This window comes from Nyctereutes procyonoides, unplaced genomic scaffold (genome assembly GCF_905146905.1).
Source record: "Nyctereutes procyonoides isolate TBG_1078 unplaced genomic scaffold, NYPRO_anot_genome, whole genome shotgun sequence".
NCBI classification, from domain to species: domain Eukaryota; kingdom Metazoa; phylum Chordata; class Mammalia; order Carnivora; family Canidae; genus Nyctereutes; species Nyctereutes procyonoides.
In genome coordinates, this window is record NW_026575047.1 from 39,435,668 (window position 1) to 39,462,733 (window position 27,066).

The window sequence follows — 27,066 nt, forward strand, 5'->3', positions numbered from 1 at the left end:
GCGGCCCCGCAGCACCCCAGACCAGGGAGCCAGAGCCTTTTCAGGAAGCACCTCCCTGCCCGCCCGGCCAGCTGCCAGCCAAGGGCCCCAGACTCACTAGAAATAAACACCTCGTTGTCCCCTGTGGAGGGGAGGTGCCGCCCACTCATACTCGGAGAGTGCTCCTCACTCCTGCTATGGTCTGTGTCTCCTCTCTGCTCATCACACGCTCTCTTGGCTTGACACTCCGCTTCCTCCTTGGCAGGAAGGAGCCTCTTCCTGGAGCCCAACCCAAACTGTCCCCAGAAGGCTTCCTCAGCCTGAGGCACACTGTCCCTGGGAGGTGACTGATCTGGCAGTTGGCACACCCCCTCAAGCTCAAAATCCCCCAAGAGGGGAGTCCTACAGCTGCTGAGTTCAAGGCCTGCTCGCTCCCTGTGTTCCGGCTCGAGCAGGGACACGCCTGCAGGAAAGTCAGTGCCGACTTCGCTCCTGCCAGCGGAGCTGCCGCCCACTGCCCTCTTCCTCCGGGGCCAGTCTTTAATGGTGTCAGGAGTGGTCTTCCCGCCGTGCTTGGGAGACGGGGTCCAAGGAACACCGACATCTGTTTGAAACGGAGAGGGGGTGCTGGAGGGGCAGCGGGTCGGGGTACAGGACTGGCAGATGTAGGTCTGTCCTCCGCTCTTGCCGGGGGTGCTGTGCGCGGGGCGCAGGCAGGGGGTTGACATGTAGGTGGCTTCAGGTTTACCTGAGGCCTTACTGGCCTGGGACATGCTGCTGAGTCCAGGGAGGGAGCTCTCCTCTCCCAGGGAGCCCACCTTCTGTGGTGGATCAGCTTCAGATAGACAGCCGGGGTCTACCTTTTTAATTCGAAGCTTAGGAAGGCCAGAAGCTTGCATCTCCAGCTCCACCTCATAGGTCTGTGGGCTGGCAGAGGCTTTGGGAAACCAAGATGAAGCTCGCAGGTTCTCTAGCTGGGAGGCTGCCTGGCGCTGCCTCCTGTCTGCGGTGCAGCGCAGGTCATATGACAGGGTCGGAGGTGAGCCGGGCTGAGGGGATGGAGGAAGCCCGTGGTGCGACAGAGAAGGCTGCTCACAGGTAACCACAATCCTTGACGCCTCACCTTCTTCCGCTGGTGTGACATGACTTTGTAAGCCATTACTGCCATGGTGCTCTGCTTCGTCCAGGAGAGTGAGATACTCTGTGTCGCTCACAATAAGCAGAGGAGAGGACAGACGCCAGTCACTGTTGAAGCCAGTCCCACAGTAACTGTGTCTTTCAGGAGAAGGCTGAGGAGAGAGGGTTGCTTCCTTCTGGTCTTTTCTGGCATCTGTGATGGCAGCTAGGTTGCTAGCTGTGGTAACCCTAGGAGCAGCAAAGGGACTAGGCTGACGCTGCAAGGAGCTGCTTTCAAGATTAGAGGTGTCTCTCTGCCTTTTTCCAATTTTAGAAGGGAACAAAGGGGGCATGGGGTCAGACTGGGCTATCAGTGAGGTTCTGGGGGGCGTTGAGGGCACAGGGCAGGAGAGAGACGAGGATACAGTGGGTGCTTTCTGGGGCTCTTCCCAATCCAGTTCTTCAGGGGGAGGAGATTCTATCGAAAATTTCCAAAATGGACTTTTTGTGGAAATCTCACCTAAGGGAGAGGTCAAAGGTTTTTCTGGAGGAGGAGGTGGGAGAGAAATCAGATTTGTACTCTCCAGTGTCTTGGGGACTGAAACAGCTTTATCCTTCCATTTCTGGGCTAGCTCCTCTACCTGAGGAGCCCAGGGGACACAGGGATGGGGGAGCTTTTGATCCACAGGGGTTTCTCTTTGTAGCCCTGAGGCTGCTGCTCTCGGAGGAGTTCTTAGGGCATACCTGCTGGAAGTCAGACTCTCACTCCTGGTCATGGCTGCCCAGCTGGAGGTGTTTTCTGGACTGGAAGTCTGTGAAGGTGGCCAAGTTGAATTCAGAAATCCAGGTGGCTGACCACCTGGCCTTTTGGGAGTTCTTGGTATCTTTTTTTCAAGAGGAGAGGTTCCTCCTTTTGCCAGGGAGCGTCCTTTCCGAGGAGTGACTTTTGGTGGAGATGGTGAATCCCAGCCAGGTGAGCAGTCTTTTAAGGATGCCTTAAAAATGACCTGTTTGCTAGGGGTCACTTCTGTAGGGTTTTTTTGCCGCCTTTCAGGGGTGTACAGTGGAGTTTGCGGTGTACGGGGGAACCTTTGTGGTGTAGCTTTAGAGGAGCCTGGAGATTTTCGGTAACTCTTCTTAGGAGTCTGTAAAGAGATACTTGTTTCAGTGCATACACAGCATGACCCATATTCTCTATCGAGCATTAGAATAATCTCTAAGACAATGAGAAAGACAGATGGGAGATTTCTGGGCAGCTGAACAAATGACCGTAAGCTGGATCTCAAATAGTGACACATTTCCACTTCTAACCATGACCCAGATTTCACTTGTCTACTTTTTCTAGCACCAAACACTGAATCTAATCTTGATTCTAAGACAAAATTTTCATAGTATGCATGCTCCAGCTAAAATAGGCTTTGCCTCTAACGATATATCACTCCACTCCCAGCTACTTTTCTCTTCAACGAGACAGCGCCTTCTGGTCTCTGCCTAATGTGGCCTCCAGATATCACATCACCTGCTATTCACCTGCATCAAACATGTGCCAGCTATGCACCCACTATGTGCCAGGCTCTGTGTGTGTGTGGGGGGGGGGTAGGGCGGGAGGGGTATGGAATATACAGATCCATAAGGTACAGCAACACAGATAACGTCTCAGGAAGGACACCCCAGCAAAAAAATTTCCCTCCCTTCCTGCAACATGCAGTTAAACATCCCAACAGGTAAAGGAGATCAGACACCCATCATTTCTACAAACTTGCTCGATCATCTCAAGGGAATACTGATTTGGTGAGCATTTCATGTTCAACGGGGTATACAGCCAGATGATGACACAGTGGTGCCTGTGCACTGACAGGGCCATGCATGGGACAACATGGGGGCACAAGAACAGGCTGGCTGTCTAACCCAGCTAGCAGGAAATGGGGACAGGAATAGTTGGGTCTTTAAGAATGGGTGTCAGCAGGTAAAGGAAAAAGATGGGGAGGAGGGAACTCTTGTGCCTTGGGCTCTAAAGTTTTCTACGCCTAAAAGGAACAGCACCAGCTGTGTGCAGACCAGCATGCAGCCTGATGTTGCCAGGGACATGGAGGACAAAGCAGGGGCGGGGCAAGGGCCACAGCCAGCCCACAGAGGCCTGTGCCTGTCTGGGGAGGACTGAACCTGGTCCTGGAGATCAGTGGTCTTCAAACCCATTCCCATAGTCCTCCCTCAACCTCTAAGCAGCTTATTAGGTTTACAAACAATTACTTTTTTTTTTTTTTTTAACACAATGGTCTCAATTCAGGAAAACCTAGAAACCCTGCTTTAACAAAGAGTAGTAGAGCTCTAAGCAAAGTGATGCAGTCTGAAAAGATCACTGTAGCCTCTGGGGGCAGGACGGACTTGAAAGGAAAAAAGTGAATGAAATGTTACAAGTAGAACTGAAGTAAGGCAGGAATAGCAGGGGATGGAGAAGAGGGAACGCAATCAAATAGTCTGTAAACTGGCAGGATTGATTGATTGGCTTAGTCTGGTAAGAGGAAGCAGTCCAGAGAGACTCCCACGTTTCTAATGTGGGTGACTGGATTGGGTGGGCAATGTAAGGGAAACAGAGGATTGATCCCTGCCCATTTCAAAAATATATATACATAGCATGATAAAAATGGTGGATGAAACCAACAGACCAGGGGAGATCATTTCTATTCTCTTGGCCTCTACCAGACTGCTGTCTTACATCCCCACATATCCAATCATCATTCATCTGGATCCACCCAATGACCTCCAAGTAGCTATCAGTCTCTATAGATCACCTATCTTCTCTTCCCTAATGGACTCAGTGGGTTTTCTTGGCCATGTCTCTGTTTCCCCCTCACGACCACACAATTTTAAACATTATAGACATGTTATACCTGATATGCAGTGGGTATGTCAGAGCCCAATGGGTTTCTTGAAGGCCTTTGAATTCGAGCTGAACACTTCTCAGAGGGGCTGACCATCTCAGACATTGCCCCAAAAAGCAGCCTCTTAGGAGAACGAATACTTTGGTTTGGAGAATTTTCTCTTTGGTCTGCAAGTCAAAAACAGTGATTCTTGCTTAACTCCTGCCCTCCCAGTACTATTAGAACAGCCAGTCCATACAAGATGACAATTTTTTAGAGCAAGTGGGAGTGGAGAGGGAACCTACCTAATTATGCCAGCAGCTACAATTATTCCTGCCATCTTGAATTTTAAAAAGACTCCATATTAACCTGAGCCCTTACATTATGCAAGTAAAACTATTTGTAAATGTATCTGAGGATCCAAACCAATGATGGATGAAAGCATGAAGGACAAACATATCACCTTCCACCTAGGACACCGAGTGTAGAATATGAACACAAGGTGGAAATAATGGGTAATTCCTGTTAAATGAATAATTACCTCTTAAGGATAGTATGGACCAGCTGTAAGAATCCAAAGGGAGGACACTTAAGGAAGGCCATGGATTATTCATCACCCTGAACCTCTAATGGGCATACCTATTCTACTGCTCCAATGTCAAGAAAGAAAATGTCAAATTTTGTAGTCTTCCCAAAAACACTTCCCACCAAGTAGGCACCGACTTCTGAAGGCAGATGTCAAGCACGTTACCTGACTTTTCTTGCTGGAATGAGTGAACTCTTTGCACACTTCGAGACTTTGGCTGAGACCCAGAGTAGAAGGAACCAGAATTTGTCCTGCTAAATGACAATTGCTTGATTCGAGGACTTCGTCTCAAGCTTACTTCTGCAAAAGCAGATTTGTAGTTTATAACGAGGTAGAAATGCAAACTTTACATTTTCCATTTATGAAATGGGTCAAATTTATGTAGTGCCACACACATGATAAAAATTTGACAAATTACTAACTTTGAGATTTCTAAAGTATTGTAACAAAGCTACAAGGGGTATGATATATAGCCCCAAAGTCCAAAACAACCACTGACCCTCCAGACAGTCCCTTCAGAAGTTTCACACTGCAGCCCTTTTAACCATCATGTTGGGTTTAAAAAAAAAAAAAAAAAAAGGTGTGTATAGTATGACTTTTGTAAAATTTTTTTTAATTTAGGAATTGCAGTTTTCATGTTTATGTTATATACATTTGTATAGAAACAACACCTCTAAGTATTACTAAAACTAAAATGTTAACAGTATTTCTGAATTGTGGGATTATCAAGCAATTGTTAAAAACTTGGCTTCTAATTTTTCTTCAATAAACAAATTACTTGAATCATTAAAAAAGAAGTGGTTTTCTTGTTTTGGGGGAAACTTCTGTATCACCTGTTTTTTAACATTTTATTTCTAAGTAATCTCTACACCAAACACGAAACTTAAACTCACAACCCTAAGATCTAGAGCTCTGTCTTCTACTGATGGACCCAACCAGGTGCGTGCCCCTACATGTTCTTTTAAAATAAACAATAGCCCTTTTTTGTATTACACAGTGGTTAGACTGTATGCTGACATCCATTTCTATTGTGTAAAAAAATTTTCTCCAGAAATCCCTTGGGTAAATTCTGTGTAAGAGACCATTTACTAATTTATACTGTGGGCCCAAAGCTATCACAATGTCTGTAAAATATCCTAGGATATGCTAATTGATAGCACAAGTACAGAAGGGCTTTCATAGAAACTAGTTAAAATGCAACAGAAAACAGGGACACCTCAGTGGCTCAGTGGGTTAGGCATCTGATTCTTGATCTCAGCTGAGGTCTTGATCTCAGGTTCGTGAGTTCAAGCCCCGAGTTGGGCTCCACATTGGGTGAGGAGCCTACTTAAAAAAAAAAAAAAAAGCAACAAAAAGCAACTGTAGGTAAATACCGTCTGCTCCTTTTTCTGGGGACTCTTCAACAATGTCAATATCAGGACCAGGATCAGAGGACCTTAAGGAACAAAAGGCATAAAGATTATTCAGCATCACTCATTATTAACATACTTAATGCACATTAAAGAGAGAGCCTCTCGCCTCACAAAGCAATAAAGACCACAGAGTTTGATAACACCAGTGTTGGCACGCACTCTCATATGCTTTACTGTCCAAAGTAAAACAGAACATTTTTTCGGGAAGCAGTTTTACAATGTAAAAATTAATTAGAAATATGTATGCCTTCTAAACTACCAATTTCACTTCTTGCGATTTGTCCTGTAGATATCTTATACAAGTGTATAAAGTCTGTACACAAATAATGTCTAGAAGAAGCCTTGACAAGCCCCTCCCTATTGTTTCTGTTAAGTGCAGCTAAAAAGCCCTGGTCATAAAAAGCCCCAACAAAAGCACTAACGATAACAACAACATTCTTATATATAGAATGACTTACAGACTAAAAGGTGGCAGGAAGAAGCAAACTGGCTGAGGTCCTCAGAACCCCAGGTGAGACAGGGCAATAAGCTCCCAGAGATCCCTTTTTGCTCCATAAATCCCAGACTGGGTGCTGGGGGAACAGACAACCCAGATATATGAACAGGAACAAAAACTCCCCTAAGGAAAGCCAGTTCTCTCTAGCGAAAGAACCAGGAAAGAAGCAGCCTCACATGACAAACTTTCAGATGCTAACTGCCACGGAAAACTGTGGCCCCACCACACCCAGAGGCCAAGCTGAGATCCTAGACTTCCAGGCTTGCCCAGCAGCAATGAGGACTCCCTCCGTCCAATTATGAATGCTTTTTAAAAATGTGGAATATCCATTTGATGGAATGCTTCTCAGCGCGCGCGCACACACACACACACACACACACACAGAATGAACTGTGGACATATGCAACACCACGGATAAATTTCAATTATGGCAAATGAAGTAAGTGAAATAAAAAGTACATTCTGTATGGTTCTCCAGCCCTCATGGAATTTATAGAATGTTAAATGCTTTTTGGTTATAAGACAGTTAAGACCTACGTCATGAGAGGGTTGAGATGATGGACAGTGGCCCACAGGATCTTTAGCAAGGCCGTGTGGGTACACAAAGCAGCTAGACAAGGATGTTCTCACCTGCCCTTGATTTGTCTGTGAAGAAGCCTTCTGGACACTTGCTTATGTACTGGAGTTTCAGCCACACTCCTAGTCAACAGTCTGTGATAACCTAAAATGTAAATGGCATAAACTTCATTTAACCTTATCCAGAAGCACCAACAAGGCAAAAGGGGCAGTTTGAACTTATGTATGACTTACTACTCATACTAGAGTGGTTTTTGCTTGTTTTCACTTAATGGTTTTTAGATTAAAGTCTCACTATAGGACTCAATTTAACATGATACAACAGCTCATCAGCATAAGAGATTAAATAGTAAGCCAATGTAAAATATCGTAAAATTATTCTCGGGGGCCTGAGTGGCTCAGTGGGTTAAGCGGCTGCTTTCAGCTTGGGTCATGATCCCAGGGTTCTGGGATCAAGCCCTACATGCTGAGCAAAGAGCCTGCTTCTCCCTCTCCTCCCTGCTTGTGCTCTCTCGCTCTCTCTCTCAAATAAATAAAATCCTAAAATTATTCTCTAATAAGCAATTCTGAAAAAAATGAAAAACACTTATTAAAGCTAATACATTCACTCATCAGTTCTTTCATTTATGATTAAATGAAATAAAGTATGTGAAAATGCTGATATGCCATGCAGATATTAAGGTATTTAATAGTAAGATCCAGCTAGCTGGCATAAATTTCCCCAGTAGAGTATGTAACCAAGCTGCTCATAGGTAGACTAGTTTAAAAGGAGTTACAAGTGACTAGGAAGAGAAGTGATTTTGGCAGGAATGTGGCATAAGGACCTCTGAAATAACTCTTCTCCATAAAAGGAATGAGAACACTGGGCAAAAATAGGCAAAATCAGCTTTTTTAGAACTCTGGAAACTAACCAGTTTATTACAATCCATGGAGTATTTATCCAACAAAAACAGTGAATCCCAGTAAGAGTGAGCTTCACAGAACTTTATCTTGCCCAGGTCCCCCCTCTCCCCAGTCCTGCAGCCTTGAGAACCAACAGTCTGCAATCACTGTGCAAACCAACAGCCCAGGGGCCTCTGAACAGGGCTAAGGTTCCTCCAAAACACCATTCCCAGATCTCATTATCTGTCCCGTCTGGCAGTTTCCTGCAAAACCCCACACGCAGGAGTGGTCTCTATTTGACCCGACTCAGAACTCACCCAGTGCAAACAACCTCTTTCCAGGGAACACTTACTGAAGCCAGTCGGCAGCAACTGTAAACATCACTGCTGCCAGAGAGACTGCTAACAGCTGGGGCAAACAACAGGCTAACCAAAAGTTTAAAGGGGAACACTGGGAAAGGAGACATCTGTAGGGGCCTCTGCAAACCTCCACCATATTCCTGGGAATAATAAGCCCAGAATAAACCACTAAGGCTGAAGCTGTCACCCATGACTACCCTCGAGGTCTCCCACATTTAGCCAGGCAGTTTTCGTTCTCTCTGAAGGAATGAGCCAGCTCACCTAGGGCCCTCAGCAGGAGCTGAGAAACTAACTGGTTCCAGACATTAAAGGAAATCTGTCGCATCGTTAGTGGGATCACTTAAGCTAAGTGAGCAGACGTCAGTAGCCACATGAGACAGAACAGACTTTAAGGTAGTTCAGCAAAGTTACTAAGCCAACAAAAGCACTAACGATAACAACAAACCCTGGTTGGGAAGGGACAGGTCTGGCTGTCAGAACTGCCTTTGTGAGGTCCAGTGCTCAGTACAAAATAAGACATGCAAAGAAACAGAGGTTAGCCCAGGCGCAGGAAAAAAGCAGCAGTCCCTGAGGAATTCCAAACATCAGATCTGTTAGACCAAGACTTTAAAAAAGCTGTTTGAAATACAAAGACCACATCCAAAGAACCAGAGGGAAGTATGAGACTGAAGACTTGCCCCATAGAGAAGGTCAATAAAGACAGAAATCCTAAAAAAGAACCAAACAGAAATTCTAAAGCTGAAAAATGAAAAACTTATTAAATAGGAGGTGGGAGAAGAATCAACAAATGTGAAGATGGGTTAATTCAGATTAACCAGTCCGAGGGACAGAAAGCAAAAGGATGAAGAGAAACCATCTCGGACATCTGTGAGACACCATCAAGCATAACATCCACGTACTGGGAGTCTGAGGAGGAGAGAGAAGCACAAAGAACATCTGAAGAAATACTGGCTGAAAAAAATCCCAAGTCTGATGAAAGACCTCAAGAACCTCAATAACCCAAGAAGGATAAAGTCAAAGAGATCCACACCTGCACAAATCATAAACTGTCAGAAGTCAAAGATAGGATCTTGAAAGGAGCCAAAGAGCAGGGAATTCATCAAGTATAAGGGATCCTCTAGAAGGCTAAAGCTGATTTCTCAACAGAAAGAAAGGACAAAAGATAATGTGATGGTATATTCAAAGCGCTGAAAAGGACTCAACTGAGAAATCTATATCCAGCAAATTATTGTTCAAAATGAAGGAGATTAGCACATTCCCAGATTAGAAACAAACTCCCTCCCCCCAAAAACAAAACAGAATTTTTAAGTAGCAGATCTGCCCCACTAGAGGGAGTCCTTCAGGCCAAAAGGAAAGGGCACTCAAGAGTGAGACCAATCCATGGAAAGAATTAGAGTATCAGTGAAGGAACTACATAAATAAATATAATGTATAGCACAAAAGCATTTTTTGTTTGTAACTCTTTTCTCCTAGGAGTTAAAAGATAAAGTGATAATTATAAATTGGTATTGATGGGGGTGCCTGAGTGGCTTGATTGGTTAGGTGTCGGACTCTTGATCTCAGCTTGGGTCTTGATCTCAAGAGTCCTGAATTTGAACCTGTGTTGGGCTCCAAACTGGGTTATGGAGCCTACTTAAAAAAAAAAAAAAAAAAAAAAAAAAAGACCTAAATAAAAATAAAAAATATATTGGTGCTGATAAGTACACAATGTACAAAGATGTGATGTGTATGACAATATAGTACAAAGGAGGAGGTAGGAAACAACTGAATTTATAAGAGCAAAGTTCTTCAATACTACTGAAATTAAATTGGTATTCATCTGAATGAGGCTGTTACAAGATATTAATCATAATCCCCGGCGGGGCGGGGCAGGGGGGTAATGTCACACAACACTGGTGTAAGAAGCTCTTAGGATTGGTCTCCCCACTGAAACAATTAGTAAACTAGGGGGAGAAATGATCAGAATCAAATATTTTGGAGCTATGGAGCCCAACTGGATACTTATAACAATGAGGAAAATGTTTTATATGAAAGGAAGATGCTGATTTTTGGTAAGGGAATGCCATGCATAAACAGCTATGATCTCCTTTCCTCAGCTTCGCTCCACCTCTATGGGAGAGGTCCACATTCTGGGAGCAGCTGGCTCGAGGTAGAGCAGACAGACAGTGGACACCCTGTCTTCCAAACTTGGGGTTGTGTGTTCTGGTCAATCTGATGGATCCCTGAAGGGCTGATGCAGGTGCTTGCCCTGGTTTTGAACTTCTCAGGATGCAGTAGTTTTCCCTCAATGCACTCCTGGGAAGATTTTTTTTTTTTAAAGATTTTGAGAGAAAGAGAGTGAGCATGCTTGCGAGTAAGTGGAGGACGGGTAGAGGGAGAGAAAAACTCTCAAGTGGACTTCACATGGAGCATACAGCCCAACATGGGGCTCTATCTCATGACCCTGAAATCAAGAGTCAGACACTTAACCAACTTAGCCATCCACGTGCCCCACCCCGGGAAGATTTTTTTTTTTTTTAAGATTTTATTTATTTATTCATGAAAGACAGAGAGAGAGAGAAAGAGAGAGAGGCAGAGGGAGAAGCAGGCTCCATGCTGGGAGCCTGATGTGGGACTCGATCCCGATCCCGGGTCTCCAGGATCACACCCTGGGCTGAAGGCAGGTGCTAAATCACTGAGCCATCCGGTTCCCCACCCCTGGGAAGATTTAAGAGACAAGTATACCCTCTTGCTTTTCCCTTTTTGGAGTCAAGACATTTAAGGAAATCTTTGTCAGGTCACTGATTAACCACAGAGATAACAGAACAAACTTCAGTGACCACACACACATGGAATACAAACTTTACAAAAAGCTTAGAAAACAGAGAGAGAGAAAAAAAAAAAACAAAGCTAATGCTCTCAATACACAACGATTAGCAAGTGGGAGAATCTGGTTTCCAGAGTTATCACATTATAATACTCAGAATGTCAAATTTTCAACAACGAATACAAAGAATAGAGAAGTAGAGCCCATTCACAGGAAAAAAACGAATTTGATGTAAACCATCCTCAAGAGATCCTAGACATCAGAATCACTGGTCAAGGACATCAAATCAAGTTTTCTAAATATGCTTAATGAGCTCAAGAAAATCATGAATTACTAAAGGATATCAGGAAAACAATATATGAACAAAATGAGAATATCAATAAAGTGATAAAAATTAAAAGAAACCAAATTTTCAAACTATTCCAAAGAATAAAAGAGGAAGAAAACTTGTAAGTTCATTCAAGAAGGCCAGCATTACCTTGATACCAAAACCAAAGATATTCTAGAATAACTACAGACCAGTATCTCTGATTACCATAGAGGTAAAAATCCTCAACAAAATATTAGCAAACTGAATACAACAATACATTAAAAAATCATTCACCACAATCAAGTAGGATTTATTCCAAAGATGCAAGACTGATTCAATATTTGCAAATTAATGTGATACTTCACACAAATGAGAAAGAATACAAACCATATGATCATCCCAAAAAAGAAAAAGCATGTGACAAACTACAATATCCATTCATGATAAAAACTCTCAGCAAAGTTTAGGTTTAGAGGGAATATACCTCAATGTAATAAGGCCATAGATGAGAAACCCCCACAGCTAACATCATACTTAATGGTGAAAAACAGAGCTTTTCTTCAAGACCAGGAACAAGACAAGAGTGTTTACTCTCAAATAATTTCTTAATTTAAAATTTTTTAAAGATTTTATTTATTTACTCATGAGACACACAGAGAGAGGCAGAGACATAGGTAGAGGGAGAAACAGGCTCCCTAGGGGAAGCCCAATGCGGGACTCCTCTGAGCCGAAGGCAGATGCTTAGCCACTGAGCTACCCAGGTGCCCCTCTCAACTACTTTTCAACACAGTGCTAGATGTCCAAGCTGCAGCAATCAAACAAGAAATAAAAGGCATCCAAACTGGTAAGGAAGAAGTCAAACTGTCACTATTTGCAGATTACACAATACTATAGATAGAAAACCCTAAAGATTCCACTAAAAAGCTAATAGAAATGATAAATGCAGTAAAGTTGCAGAGTATGAAATTAATATACAGAAATCAGTTCTACTTCTACATACTAGTAATAAAGTAGAAGAAAGAAAAAGTAAGAAAACAATCCCATTTAAAATTGTGCCCAAAAGAATAAAATACCTAGGAATAAATTCAACCAAGGAGGTGAAAGAATTGTATTCTGAGTACTATAAAACATTGATGAAAAAAATAGAAGATGACACATGGATTGGTAGATTTTAAATTGTTAAAATGTCCATACCATCCAAAGCAATCTACAGATTCAATATAATCCCTATCAAAATAACAAGAGCATTTTTCACAGAACTAGAATAATACTAAAATTTATATGAAACCACAAAAGACCCCAATTAGCCAAAGCAATCTTGAGAAAGAATAAATCTAGAGGTATCACAATCCCAGATTTCAAGATATACTACAAAGCTACAGTAACCAAAACAGTATGGTATTGGCACAAAAACAGACTCATAGATCAAGGAACAGAATACAAAGCCCAGAAATAAATCACACTTATATGGTCAATTCATCTACAACAAAGGAGGCAAAAATATGCATTGGGAAAAAGACAATCTCCTCAATAAATGGTGTTGGGAAAACTGGACAGCACCATGAAAAAAAAAAAATCAAACTGGACCACTTTCTCATGGCAAACAAAAAAAATAAAATGGATTAGACCTAAATGTGAGACCTGAAACCATAAAAAACCTAAAAAGAACACAGGCAGTAACTTCTCTGACATCATCCTTAGCAACTTCTTTCTATATATGTCTCCTTGGGCAAGAGAAACAAAAACAAAAATAAACCATTGGGATTACATCAAAATATAAAAAAGCTTATGCACAGCAAAGGAAACAAAATCACAAGGCAACCTACTGAGTGGGAGAAGATATTTGCAAATGACATATCCAATAAAAGGTTACTATCCAAAATATATAAAGACTCAGGACAAGTCAGAACCGAAATATAATCCAATTAAAATGGGCAGAAGAGAGACACCTGGGTGGCTCAACGGTTGAGCATTTGCCTTTGGCTCAAAGGCGTGATCCCAGGGTCTGGGGATAGAGTCCTGCATCAGGCTCCCCACAGGAAGCCTGCTTCTCCCTCTGCCTATGTCTCTGCCTCTCTCTCTGTCTCTCATGAATAAATAAAATCTTTTAAAAAAAAAAGCAAAAAAAAAAAAAAAATGAGCAAAGACATGAACAAATATTTCTCTAAAGATATAACAGATGGCAAACAGACACATAAAAAGATTCTCAACATCACTCATCATCAGGGAAATTCAAATCAAAACTACGAGATACCACCTCACATCTGTCAGAACGGCTGAAATCAAAAACACAAGAAACAAGTGTTGGCGAGGATATGGGGAAAAAAGGGATATCCCCATGCACCGTTGGTGGAATACAAGCTGATGCAACCACTGGGGGAAAACAGTATGAAGGTTCCTTAAAAAAAGTAAAAATAAAAAAAAAATAAAAATAAAAAAAAAGTAAAAATAGAATTACCATATGATCTAATAATTTCACTACTGGTATTTACCCAGAGAAAATGAAACCACTAATTCGAAAAGACATAAGCACCCCTATATTTACTGCAGCTTTATAACAGCCAAGATATGGAAGTAACCCAAGTGTCCATTGATAGATGGATGGATAAAGAAGATGTGGTATATGTAAAATGGAATATTACTCAGTCATTAAAAAGAATGAGATCTTGATATCTATGACAACATGAATTGTCCTACAGGGTATTTTGCTAAGTGAATTAAGTCAGAGAAAGACAAGTACCATATGGTTTCACTTACACGTGGAATCTAAAACACAAAACAGGTAGTGGAGCCCTCTGGCTGTCTGAGGATCCATGTTGCCAGATCCGCGAACGGTTTACTGAGCCTCTTAGTTCCCCCTGCTGAGACTCATGTCGCCGTCATGTCCTGCTACCTGCGCCCCAACATGTCTCTGTTCATAAGGAACGTGGTTGACAATACCAGGTTGGAAGATTTACGATGAGAATTTGGTCATTATGGTCCTATAGTTGATGTGTATGTTCCACTTGATTTCTACACACGCCATCCAAGAGGATTTGCTTATGTTCAATTTGAGGATGTCCATGATGCTGAAGATGCTTTACATAATTTGGACAAAAAATGGATTTGTAGACACCAAATTGAAATACAGTTTGCATAGGGGGATCGGAAGACTCCAAATCAAATGAAAGTCAAGGAAGGGAGGAATGAGTACAGTTCTTCATGCTATGATGATTATGACAGATATAGACATTCTAGAAGCTCAAGTTATGAAAGAAGATCAAGAAGCCAGTCCTTTTTTTTTTTTTTAATTTTTATTTATTTATGATAGTCACACAGATAGAGAGAGAGAGAGGCAGAGACATAGGCAGATGGAGAAGCAGGCTCCATGCACTGGGAGCCCGATGTGGGATTCGATCCCGGGCCTCCAGGATCGTGCCCCGGGCCAAAGGCAGGCGCTAAACCACTGCGCCACCCAGGGATCCCAAGAAGCCAGTCCTTTGATTACAACCATAGAAGATCTTAGAGACCTAGAAACAGTAGACTGGCTGGAAGACCACAGCATAGCAGAAGCCATTCCGACAATATAGACCAAACCACAGCTGGAATACTCAGTACAGTTCTGTTTACTACAAGACAGATCTGAGAAAGCGTAAAAAGAACCAAAGAAGGGCAGTTCAAGTGACCAAAGGGTGGATGGAAGATGCAGTATGAATACTGTACAAATATTCTGACTCTGGTCTGAAAAGATAAAAAAGAATGTTATCAAAACTACATGGAATAAATGAAGTCCCTTCAAGTTTGAAAGTAAGCATTTTAGGACAAATAAAAGGAAACTCAACTTAAAATAAAATAAAATTTAATTTAATTTAAAACCCCAGACTCTTACATACATGGAACTGGTGGTTGCCAGAGGGGAGGTAAGTGAGGGATGAATCAAAAAGATAAAGGGAATTAATTTTCAGTTATAAAATAAATGGGTCAAACAGATGAATAGTAATGCACTCCACCTAGCAAGAACAGAACACACACTATTCTCAAATACACACAGAACATTCTCCATTACAGGACAAATGGGAAAGCATAAAATAAGTCTTAATAAAATTAATACTGAAATACAAGGTTTGTTCTCCAACCACAATGGAATGAAATTAGAAATTATCAACAGAAATAAATTTGGGAAACTCACAAATACATGGAGGTCAACGTACTCCTAAATGACCGATGAGTCAAAGAAGAAATCACATGGGAAATTAGAAAATATTTTGAGATAATGAAAACACAACCCCGACTTACAAGATACAGTTAAAACAGTGCTTAGAAGGGAATCTGTACCTGTAATGCTTGTATTAAAAAAGAAGAATATCTCAAATCATTAACCTCAACTTAACCTTAAAAGCTCAAAAAGATCAAACTAATACCAAAGCAAGTAGAAGGAAGGAAATGATAAAGATTGCATAGGAAATAAATGAAAGCAAGAATTAAAAACAGAAAAATCAATGAAACCAAAAGTTGGTTCTTTGAACAGATCATTAAATTGACAAACCTTTAACTAGACTGACCAAGAGGTTAAACCCAAACTACTATGAAAGAAGGACCATAGATACCAACCTCACAGAAATACAAAGGACTATTAAGGGAATACTATGAACAACTTGTATTAACAGCAAATTAGATCACCAAGAAGAAACTAATTCTTAGAAAGACACAAACACTGAAAAGAGACTCAAGAAGAAACAGAAAATCTAAATAAACCTGTAACAAGTAAAGGATGGAATTAGTTATCAAAAAACTTCCCACAAAGAAATACTCAGGACTAGATGGCTTACTGCTGAATTCTACCTGACATTTAAAAAAGAATTAACACCTTAAAATATGTGGTCAACTGACTTTTGACCAAGATGCCACAATAACTCAATGAGGAAAGAAGCCTTTTCAACAAATGGGACTGAGACAACAGGATAGCCACATACAAGAGAATGACATTAGGCTCCCATCTCACACAAAATAATGCACAAAAGTTAACTCAAAATGGATCAAAGACTGAAATGTAACAGCTTACACTCGAAAATTGGATTAAGTACTGTTTTTTTTAAGCTATGACACCAAAAGCATAAGCAATGACAAAAGTTCATAAATTGCTTTAAAATAGCCTTCATCAAAATTAAAAACTTTGTGTATTGAAGGGCACTATCAAAGTGAAAAGACAACCCACAGATCGGATAAAATATCTGCAAATCATGTATCTGATGAGGGACTAATATCTACAATATATAAAGAATTCTTGCAATTCAGCAACTGCAAGACAATTTTTAACTGATATTTCAATTACAAAATGAGCAAAATTTGAATAGACATTCTTTAAAAGAGACACACAAATGTAGGCACATGAAAAGATGTTCAACATTAGTCATCGAGGAAATACAACTGATAACCACAATGACATACCACTGCATACACACACAGGAGGACAGTTAGAATCAAAAAGAGGGACAACAAAAAAAAAATTTTTTTTTTTTTTATTTTAAAAAAGAGGGACAACATGGTACCTGGCTGGCTTAGTCAGTTAAGTGTCCAACTCTTGATCTAAGCTTAGGTCTTGATCTCAGGGTTGTGAGTTCAAGCTCCATATGGGCTCCACACTGGGCATGGAGCATACTTTAAGATTTTATTTATTTACTTTATTTTTAAAGATTTGAAAGAGATAGAGAGAGCATGGGGAGGGGCAAAGGGAGAGGGTGAAAGAGAAACTCAAGCAGACTTCACACTGAGCCTGACACAGAGCTTGATCTCACAACCTTGAGATCATGACCTGAGCTGAAACCAAGAGTCAGAGGCTTAACCAACTGCACCACCCAGGTACCCCTTATTTATTTATTTAAGACAGAGAGTGCACACATGGGAGGGAGTAAGGGAGGCAAGGAGGAGGAGAGGGGGAGAGAAAGCATCTCAAGCAGACTCCATGCTGAGTGCAGAACTGACACAGGGCTCCATCTTACAACCCTGAGATCACGACCTGAGATGAAATAAAATATCAGATGTGTAATCAACTGAGCCACCCAGGCATCCTAACCTACTTAAGAAAAAAAAAGAGAGAGAGAGAGAGACAACAGAAGGTGGGTGTGGAGAAAATGGAACCCTCATACACTGATAGTAGGAATGTAAAATGGTTTAGCCACTTTAGAAAACAATGCAGTAGTTTCTCAAACAGTTAAAGAGAGTTACCATATGGCTCTGTAATTTCATTCCAAGGCAAGTGCCTGAGAATTAAAAACATGTCTATATAAAATCTTGTACATATATGTTTACAGAAGCACTATTCGTAACAGCTGAAAAGTGGAAACAACTCAAATGTCCACCAACTGATGAAGGGATAAATAAAAAGCAGTTTATCCATACAATGGTATATTACGGGCAATAAACAGAAATGAGGTGCTGAGATGTGCCACGACACCCATACAAAGTTTGAAAACATTATGCTAAATGAAAGATGCTGGTGTATACTGTAGGATTCCACTTATAAGAAATACCCACAAGAGGTGAATTCACAGAAACAGCAAGTAGAATGGTGGTTGCCTCCAGCTGGGAAAGTCAGGGGAAATGGAATGACTCCTAATAGATATGTGGTTTCTTTCTAGAATGATGAAAATCTGGAATTTGTGATAATGGTTGCACAACTTTGTGAATATAATGAAGACAGGTAAATCACATATTTTACTCAGTTACTAAAAGAACAAAAAAGAAAAAACAAAAACAAGCCAAAAAAATCCCCAAAAGACTAGAAAATAACCGGTCACTATCTTTCATTTTCCTTTTCATTGGTTTTGTAAAATAGATGCTTGTCTGTGGGAACGACAGGAAGGGGAGGACTGAGCAGATACTAGGATTAAGTCTTCATTCAAGATTAGAGGGAGAGAGACCCCCAGGGGAAAACTAATGGAACTTAGAGAGGAAAACAGGAGTTCAATGAGCTTCTGCAACAGAGTCTGGAGGTTGCTTTGGATCCAAAAGCCCTCCCCTTCTCTTGGCTACCCTAAAAAATGGTACCTTTGGTCCTCTTGAAGTTGTCAAGTTTACACTCTAGACCTTCCACTGCTGACACAGAGTGGCTTCTAGGTAACCCCCGTTTTGCCGATCTCTTTGAAGGAGAAATCATTTCCTGGTTGAAGAGATTTCTTCGAACTTTGGTCACTTCTGGAAAAAAAAAAAAAACAAAAAAACAAAGCATCTAATATTATCACTAATATGTGCCATATCTGGGAAAAGAAAGATACTCAGAGGCTGCTTAAGGAAAGTATTCTATAGACCGACTTCTATATTCACATTTACTAATAGGATTTCCTTAAATATTATATTCACATGGTGCATTCAAACTATTTAGTTTTAGAAATTCAGTTTGGGGACACCTGGGTGGCTCAGTGGCTAAGCGTCTGCCTTTGGCTCAGGGTGTGATCCCGCAGTCCCAGGATCGAGGCCCACGTCAGGCTTCCTGCATGGAGCCTGCTTCTCCCTCTGCCTGTGTCTCTGCCTCTCTCTGTGTCTCTCATGAATAAATAAATAAAATATTTTAAAAATTAAAAAAAAAAAAAGAAATTCAGTTTCAATCCAACTTTTCATAAGGAACATAAGGAAGGCCATCGCTTAAATTGGAGGCTATCCTCATTGTAAAGTGGATACAATCCTTAAGAGACTGGCTAATGTAGATCAGGGTCTTTTTTTTTTTTTCTTCCTAAAGATTTTATTTATTCATGAGAGACAGAGAGAGAGGCAGAGACACAGGCAGAGGGAGAAGTAGGCTCCCTGAGAGGAGGTGGGACTTGATCCCAAGATCACCACCTGAGCCAAAGGCAGATGCTCAATCACTGAGCCACACAGGTGTTCCAGGGTCATTTTAATAAAAGCCAGTGTTATGAGGATTTTCCTCACTTTTGGCCTTTTAACTGCTTTGTATTCAGCTTAGCTCCAAGGAGAAAACTGTTCCTTCAATTCCACAAATCTTTCTTCTTAGGATATTTTACCAATCTACTAGGTTATTTTAAATGCTCTTCCTGACTCCAGAGCATGGGAATTTGTGGCCATTTAGACTCAAAGTTAGGAGAAATAGCTTCAGAGTCAAAAATTACTTGACAAAGCCAGCAGGGTGGCATGTTAATCTGAAGCAAGACAGCCTACTGAAGGCTCCTCAAACCTCACCAAGGATAAACTCTTCTGAGAGCAGGTCACTTAAATACAAATCAAACTAGCCATGATCCACAAGCTGGGAGGAGCCCTTATATTACCCACCGGGACCAACATTATTATTAAGGACATCAATAATACCCAAGTTAAAAAAAAAAAAGTGCCTGAAATGAATTTATGACTTGACAGCCAAATTTGATTTGCTACTTTGTTTTCCCAAGTTTTTTAAAAGTTTAATATTGAAAGTTTCAAAGAATACATCACACAGAGAATCATCACTAAAATCCACTGTCAACATATGTTTTCTCCCTCCACCTCTCTCTCTCTACATTTACACAATTCTTGCCATATCCAAGCACGGCATGGTAAGGTGGGGACATCTCAACCCTTCAGTTCCCTGTACTTCAGCACAGATCTCCCAAAAACAAGGGCAAGTCACTCAGCATACTATCCAGCTTCCCATTTCTCTCATGGTCTCATGAAAGACCCTGTCCTCCTGGAAGTTAAGATCCAAACAGGGATCACCTAGTGCATTCAGCTGCCACACTTAAAGCGCTTTCATCTAAACCAGTTTATCACTGCTTCTTTTCCTTTTTGTGGCTTTCATAATAATGGTGTTTTTAAAAAAAGATTTCTGGCCAGAGATTTTATAGAATGCAATATTTTGAGACTATGTATGTGACTCTTATTCTCCTAGCACATGGTATTTGGATATAATTAACGATTCATATAATCATACAAAATTCTAATTTATAACTGTATACAGTTGCTAAAATAAATGAAATTAAACTAAGTTTGTCATGCTAGTTAATAAATCTGTGCGCTAGGAGAGTACAGCTTACCTTGTACTGGATCTTTCACCGGAAGTGGAGGCTGCTGAACAGTAGAACGAGAGGTCTCCTAAAAGAGGAGTAAATTGGCATTCATTTAAAAGAATAAGAATTCCACGTGAAATCCTCTGACCCTTGCAGTTTCACTTGTAGGAATCCCTAACAGAAACACTTGTAAAATGCACAAAAACATGGGATCCCTGGGTGGCGCAGCGGTTTGGCGCCTGCCTTTGGCCCAGGGCGTGATTCTGGAGACCCCGGATCGAATCCCACGTAGGGCTCCCGGTGCATGGAGCCTGCTTCTCCCTCTGCCTGTGTCTCTGCCTCTCTCTCTCTCTCTCTCTCTCTCTCTCTCTCTCTGTGGGACTATCATAAAATAAATAAAAATTAAAAAAAAATGCACAAAAACAGATATATGTTCCAAGGACACTGAAGCCTGCATTGTAACATAAAATAAAAAACACCTCAGTATCCATAGAGTGAAACAAATTTTGATACATTCATCCAATGCAGACATTAAGAGATCAGGAAGACTTCTAGAAATAGAGAAAGAAGACCTATCTATGTACACAGAAACAAGCTCATGATGGGGATAAAGGAAAAAAGAAAAGTAGAATAAGTACAGCAGGTTTGTACAACCTTTTTTTTTCCTAAGATTTTATTTATTTATTCATACAGACACAGAGAGAGAGAGAGAGGGGCGGAGACACAGGCAGAGGGAGAAGCAGGCTCCATGCAGGGAGCCCCACGTGGGACTCCATCTTGGGTCTCCAGGATCATGCCCTGGACTGAAGGTGGCGCCAAACCGCTGGGCCATCAGGGCTGCCCTGTACAACTGTTTTTAATGCGTATATGTGTGTATGACAGATGACACCTTTGATGTGTGCTACTGCTGTATATATAGAAAACAACCTGGGACAGACACAGCAAACGGTCTTCAAGAATTATTTTCTGGGGACATCGGGGAGGCTCCGCGGTTGAGTGTCTGCCTTCAGCTCAGGACATGATCCCGGGGTCCCAGGATCAAGTCCCACATCGGGCTCCTTTTGGGGAGCCTGCTTCTCCCTCTGCCTATGTACCTGCCTTTCTCTCTCTCTCTCTCTCTCAATAAATAAATAAATAAATAAATAAATAAATAAATAAATCTTTAAGAAAAATTATTCTTTGAAGAATGAATGGAGGAGGGACACTTTCTTTTTTTTTTTAAGATTTTTAAATTTATTTATTCATGAGAGAGAGAGAGAGAGGCAGAGACATAGGCAGAGGAAAAGAAGGCTCCCCACTGAGAGCGTCATGTGGGACTTGACCCCAGGATCAGGACCTGAGCTGAAGGCAGACACTCAACCACTGAGCCACCCAAGTATCCCCCTTCTTCACTTTTAACTTTATAGGATTTTCTATTTTTTTCATGATGATTACGTATACCTTTTATAACTAAAAAATAAGGGAAAACCCATATATATTAGAGGATGACTTCTCTTAAGAACTTATCTGTATTAATGTATTTGCTACTCAATAGTCAAAATTTAGATGCATCTAAACAATGGAATTGTTTTTAAAGCTTTTGTTTCTTTCCAATTATGCCAATGCACTTCTTGAAGCAGGAACTACCACATAAAGGCTGACTTAAGGAGTGCTAGAAAGGACTGCAAATCATTGTTAACATCTAGAGAGAGGAGGGCTGACACCTTTGTGGCCATCCACTTCTGGATTTCCCCACTCTAAATAGGATTCCAAGATAACACGAGATTTGCCTCTTTTTCACTTACATTTAAGGCATGGTAAGGAAGTGAACACCACTAACTCTTAAAACAACCACACTTCCAATTCCAAAAGACAGCTATCAATCTCTAGAAACAGTGCAAACCACTGCTGAGATGACTAATGCTGCTAAAGCTAGTTCTTACAGAATTAACTCTTCTCAGTTCATGCAGTTCAAAAAGTTTCAACACATTTTGTCTCCTTCCTTTCCAAGACATCAATTCAATTTAACAGACTCCAGCTGGGTTTTTCTTTTTTGCAACCAACAAAGCCTCAAGTTCTCACATCTACTGCCACCAAAATAACAGCAACCACCCAGCTTCACCACAGCCATCCCCTGCCCCACCTTACCAAAGTAAAACGCACTGATACCTTCTGGTCTGCAACCAAAGTCCTATTATGGTGCACATTCTTTTTCAATAGTCTCTTTGCCTAAGTTATTATTTTGAGTTTTCTTATCTCAAGATTTTTTTTTTAATCTCAAGATTTTTAATGAACTTATTTGCTCCTTTGTTTTTCTTTGTATCATCTCTACCATCATACTTTTGAGTAAGATGGTTTATGTTTAACAAATTTATAGTTCTCTAGTTGTTGCATGCCGGCTGAATACTTGTTCATAAAAACATGTTGTTTTATTTCTGTATCATCCACTGTCCACTTCCTCAAAGTAGAAACACTGCCCTTTCAAGCTTATTTATTGCATCAACCCATGCTGGAAGAACAGATCTGGTAGCACTATTTCCTGTCCCTTAGAAATAACTTACGTTTTTTGTAGCTCTCTTAGACACTTTGGGGATCTCAATTTGTCGAAGATTCTGTGAAACCTCTGCAATGCTTTTATGTCTTATTAATGCAGTTTTCCTTTTAAAAATAGAAACAACCAATATACATTCAACAGAGGTTGTGAGTAAATTTGAAAAGAATCAGAGTTGAAAATAAAATAGTAATTAAATGAAAATCAGTTATCTTGGCATTAGTCTGAATTTGTAGCAAAACATGCCAACCTCCCAATTTCCAAACCTTAACTACTATAAATTCAACTAGTTATGAACAATGAAGGGCATCAAAGAAAACAAAAAGTATGCTGAAGCTCTAAGCTTATCTCATAAAAAGCTCCTAGCTCCTGGAGACCCCATGTGGACAGGCAAGAAGGGCAACGTGGACTATGTAATTGATACTGTATATTCTCTGGATAATAAGAAGGGTGCCAGACACTGCATGTTAGGAATGCCAACAGATGGCTTCTGGGATTCAAACAGAAGGGCAACTAGTAATTCAAGGAATTCTATACCAAGCCAACCACCCTCTGTCAGAACTACAAAAGTGCAGGTAATTCCCTCAATTCCTTGAGCTCCTACCTTCTCTTCTTAGCTGATCTGGTACGAAGCTCTTCCAACTGATCAAATTCAGTGCCACCCAACACTGACTTATGAGCACTTGACAGAAGAGGCACAGAAAGGAGGGGTGATATGTTCTCTTGTGTCACGGAGTCATCACTGAAAAAATCTAGAGGAAGGACACCAGCCAGCTTCTGTGGAATCATAAACCCTAGGCTGTCATAAAGGTTTCCAAGTGTCTTCGGGATGGAGTCAATATACCTATGGAATAGATTGGTTAAATATGCAACAGTCACCGTTCCACCCTTCCTGTTCCATCCCTCATCTTTATGACATGAGAAACAGCCTTTACAATTTCATAATTCTCACATAATACCACATGTAGTTCCAGGTAAAACTGTTCTAAAGCTAGTAGTCATCAAACTCACAATCCCAAAATTTCTTCCAGGAACTTTGCTAGGTATGCCGAATCCTCAGTTAAACACACCATGCGCAGCAAGTCTGTCACCTGAAGAAGATATTTGAAAATTACCATGCTTTCTGCAGGGAAGCTTTCAGGCTTATTTCCAGCGGCACTAAGTTATATACTTGCCTCCTTCACCACCTGCTCCATCTCAACGATGCTTTCATGTATAGAAGGGCACTGCAGACACAGCTCCAAACGAAGAAATACCTGAAGCTGGCACCTTGACAGAAAAAAATACTTGGTCTGATATATCTTGAGTGCCATTTTACTAAAAGCTCCTTCCTTAAGCAAAGATCTCTTTACATAAGAACCAACAACCAAGAAGAAGAGCCACTGCTTTCTCCAAATGATGATATGGTTATCAGGTAAATAAGTAACTCAAACTACACATAAGAACACCACAAAGAATCAGCCACAAAAAGCCTTAATTAGCAAATGGCAATCTAGTTTGATGTATTTATTTATCAATTTATCAATCAATTTAAAATTCATCCAAGTAAATCTTGGAGCTGTTTTGGAGTGACAGTAAAAAAACAAGTAAATAAATCAAGGTAGTTACTTACTCTCTGACTTTATCTTCATCCAGTTTTCCCCCTAGATTCTGTCGAAGACTTTTGCTAGTTTTTAAGAGGCTATTTTTTACTTGATTCAGGCAGGTCATCTGAAAATACAAAATTATTACACAAGAGAATATTGTGTTACTTATTATTTCTAATTTATTTCACAACTGATTAATGCCCTAAGAAGGGAAGTACATTCCCTTATGAATTGCTTCCTTATTTCACTTGAATGGAAAATAGTGAAATGAGTATCTGGGGCACCTGGGTGGCTCAGTCAGTTGAGCCATCCAACTCCTGGTCTCAGCTCAGGTCTTGGTCTTGGGGTTGTGGGATCCAGCCCCACATTGGGCTCCATACTTGATGCAGTCTGCTTGAGATTCTCTCCCTCTCCCTCCACTCATATGTTCTCACTAAATAAATAAATTCTTAAAAAAAAAAAAGAAAGAAAAAGAAACATTCTTTCATATCTTCAAAAGGAATACGGTAAGTATTTAAGAGAAAGGGGTATTGGAGGGCATCTGAGTGGATCAGTGGTTGAGCATCTGCTTTGGTTCAGGTCATGATCCTGGGATCATGTCCCACACTGGGCTCCCAACAGGGAGCCTGCTTCTCCTTCTGCCTATGTCTGTTTCTCTGTGTCTTTCAAGAATAAATAAAATACTGGGGATCCCTGGGTGGCACAGTGGTTTGGCGCCTGCCTTTGGCTCAGTGCGCGATCCTGGAGACCCGGGATCAAATCCCACGTCGGGCTCCCGGTGCATGGAGCCTGCTTCTCCCTCTGCCTGTGTCTCTGCCTCTCTCTCTCTCTCTGTGTGACTATCATAAATAAATAAAAAAAATAAAAAAATAAAAAAAAAGAATAAATAAAATTCTTAGAATAAAAAAGAAAGAAAAAAAGAAGGGGATGAGGCATACATACAACAAGCCTACATATCTGACCTTTCTTAAAAAAAAAAAAAAAAAATCCCTAACAGAGTAACTGAGAAATCTAAGGACTATAGGGGAATCTGGATGGCTCAGTTGGTGGAGCATCCAACTCTTGATCTCAGGGTTGTGAGTTCAAGCCCTGCACTGGGCATGGAACCGACTTTAAAAAAAGTAATTAAGGATTAAACAACTCCTATCCATTTATTTTATTTATTTTTTAAAAAAGATTTTATTTATTTATTCATGAGAGACACAGAGAGAAAGAGGCAGAGACACAGGCAGAGGGAGAAGCAGGCTCCATGCAGGGAGCCGGACATGGGACTCAATCCTGGGTCTCCAGAATCATGTCCTGGGCTGAAAGCGGCGCTTAACTGCTGAGCCACCCAGGCTGCCCCTCCTATCCATTTTAGAAGAGGCAGCTGGCTTTCACCACTAACCATGAATAAAGACAATGATAGTACAGTCTAAACCAGTGGTGTGCAACACTCTCTGTGCAAAAGAATCATCTAGCAAGCTTTTTATAAGTTCCTATGACCAGGACCCAAGCCCCAGAGATCCGTTTCAGTTGGTCTTGAGGAAGCCAGGCACCAGCATTTTAAAAGAATGTTCTAAGTGACTCTGGGGAAGAACCACTGGCTTGATACAGCTATCATGCAGTGGAGGACAGAGATTTCGTTAGAAAACAAGTACATGTTATTACCACTCACCTGGCCTGGTTCCTGAGTTTCTGTCTTACCAGTTTCACCATGTCTACCTTCCAAGGTCTGGACTTATGTTCACCTTCTTGCTTAATCTTACTTGTGAACCACACATCACATAATAGTCACTTCCCAGGACAAATGAACCAAACCCACCAGTGAGCAACCAACCATTCCATCTATGACAGCAGCATCCATACTCTCTTACTTCTAATTCCTTGGTGCCCTTGGACTTTAGGAACGCTTTAATGGTTGAGATCATATTCCGAGCACATGAATGCAATGTGATTTCTCCTGCAGCCACAGTCTTTTGGTAATTTTCATGTATGTAAGATAGGAGGTCCTCTTCTGTTTTAAAATCTGTGAAAAAAACAACCAAACTGATCATGACATCCAACTGAAGTCATTGTACTGTTTAAGCCAGTGGTTGTCAACTAAAATTTTGCCTCCTGGGGGACACCTGGCTTTGTTTGGGTTACCAGACTGGCAAGGTGGATGCTCTTGGCATCTAGTGAGCAGAGGCCAGAGACCCAGGGACGCTGCTCAATATCTCCTAGCACAAAGGACAGCCCCCACAACAGAGAATGATCCCACCCAAAACGTCAATAGTGTAGAGGCTGAGCAATTACAGAGATGGTCATTTTAACGCTTTGCAAATCAAGTGTGCATGTTATAAATTTAAGGATAACCATTAACGGAAAATACACTATAGGGGTGCCTGGCTGGCTCAGTTGGTGGAGCATGCAACTCTTGATCAGACAGATGTGAGTTTGAGCCCCACTCTGGGTGTAGAGACTACTTAAATATAAAATCTTTAAAAAAACCCACCATAACTATATAACCTCCAACCTAACAGAAAGAAAAAAGAGGAATAAACAAAACTTAATCCCATAGCCTGCTAAAAAGGAAAAAAACTTTAGAAAGTACAAAATAAGACACCAAATACC

General features: G+C 41.0%; 1 protein-coding gene and 1 pseudogene across 3 annotated transcripts in view; one reads left to right on the plus strand and one right to left on the minus strand.

Moving 5' to 3' along the window:
• TICRR (TOPBP1 interacting checkpoint and replication regulator) overlaps window positions 1-27,066 on the minus strand; it is a 44,897-nt gene that overhangs the window by 1,777 nt on the left and 16,054 nt on the right. For 2 of the 3 annotated variants that reach the window (XM_055326405.1, XM_055326404.1), the window contains exons 8-20: window positions 26,328-26,479; window positions 24,498-24,595; window positions 24,061-24,154; window positions 23,897-23,976; window positions 23,490-23,729; window positions 22,896-22,992; window positions 20,383-20,440; window positions 18,410-18,556; window positions 7,081-7,171; window positions 5,916-5,977; window positions 4,708-4,842; window positions 3,987-4,144; window positions 98-2,240 (exon numbers count right to left, since the gene is read on the minus strand). In XM_055326405.1, the coding sequence (XP_055182380.1) occupies window positions 98-2,240; window positions 3,987-4,144; window positions 4,708-4,842; window positions 5,916-5,977; window positions 7,081-7,171; window positions 18,410-18,556; window positions 20,383-20,440; window positions 22,896-22,992; window positions 23,490-23,729; window positions 23,897-23,976; window positions 24,061-24,154; window positions 24,498-24,595; window positions 26,328-26,479 (3,555 nt within the window). The remainder of the gene's footprint in view (window positions 1-97; window positions 2,241-3,986; window positions 4,145-4,707; window positions 4,843-5,915; window positions 5,978-7,080; window positions 7,172-18,409; window positions 18,557-20,382; window positions 20,441-22,895; window positions 22,993-23,489; window positions 23,730-23,896; window positions 23,977-24,060; window positions 24,155-24,497; window positions 24,596-26,327; window positions 26,480-27,066) is intronic. The other variant, XM_055326406.1, reaches the window with a different exon arrangement.
• On the plus strand, window positions 14,265-15,076 carry LOC129510542 (serine/arginine-rich splicing factor 10-like; annotated as a pseudogene).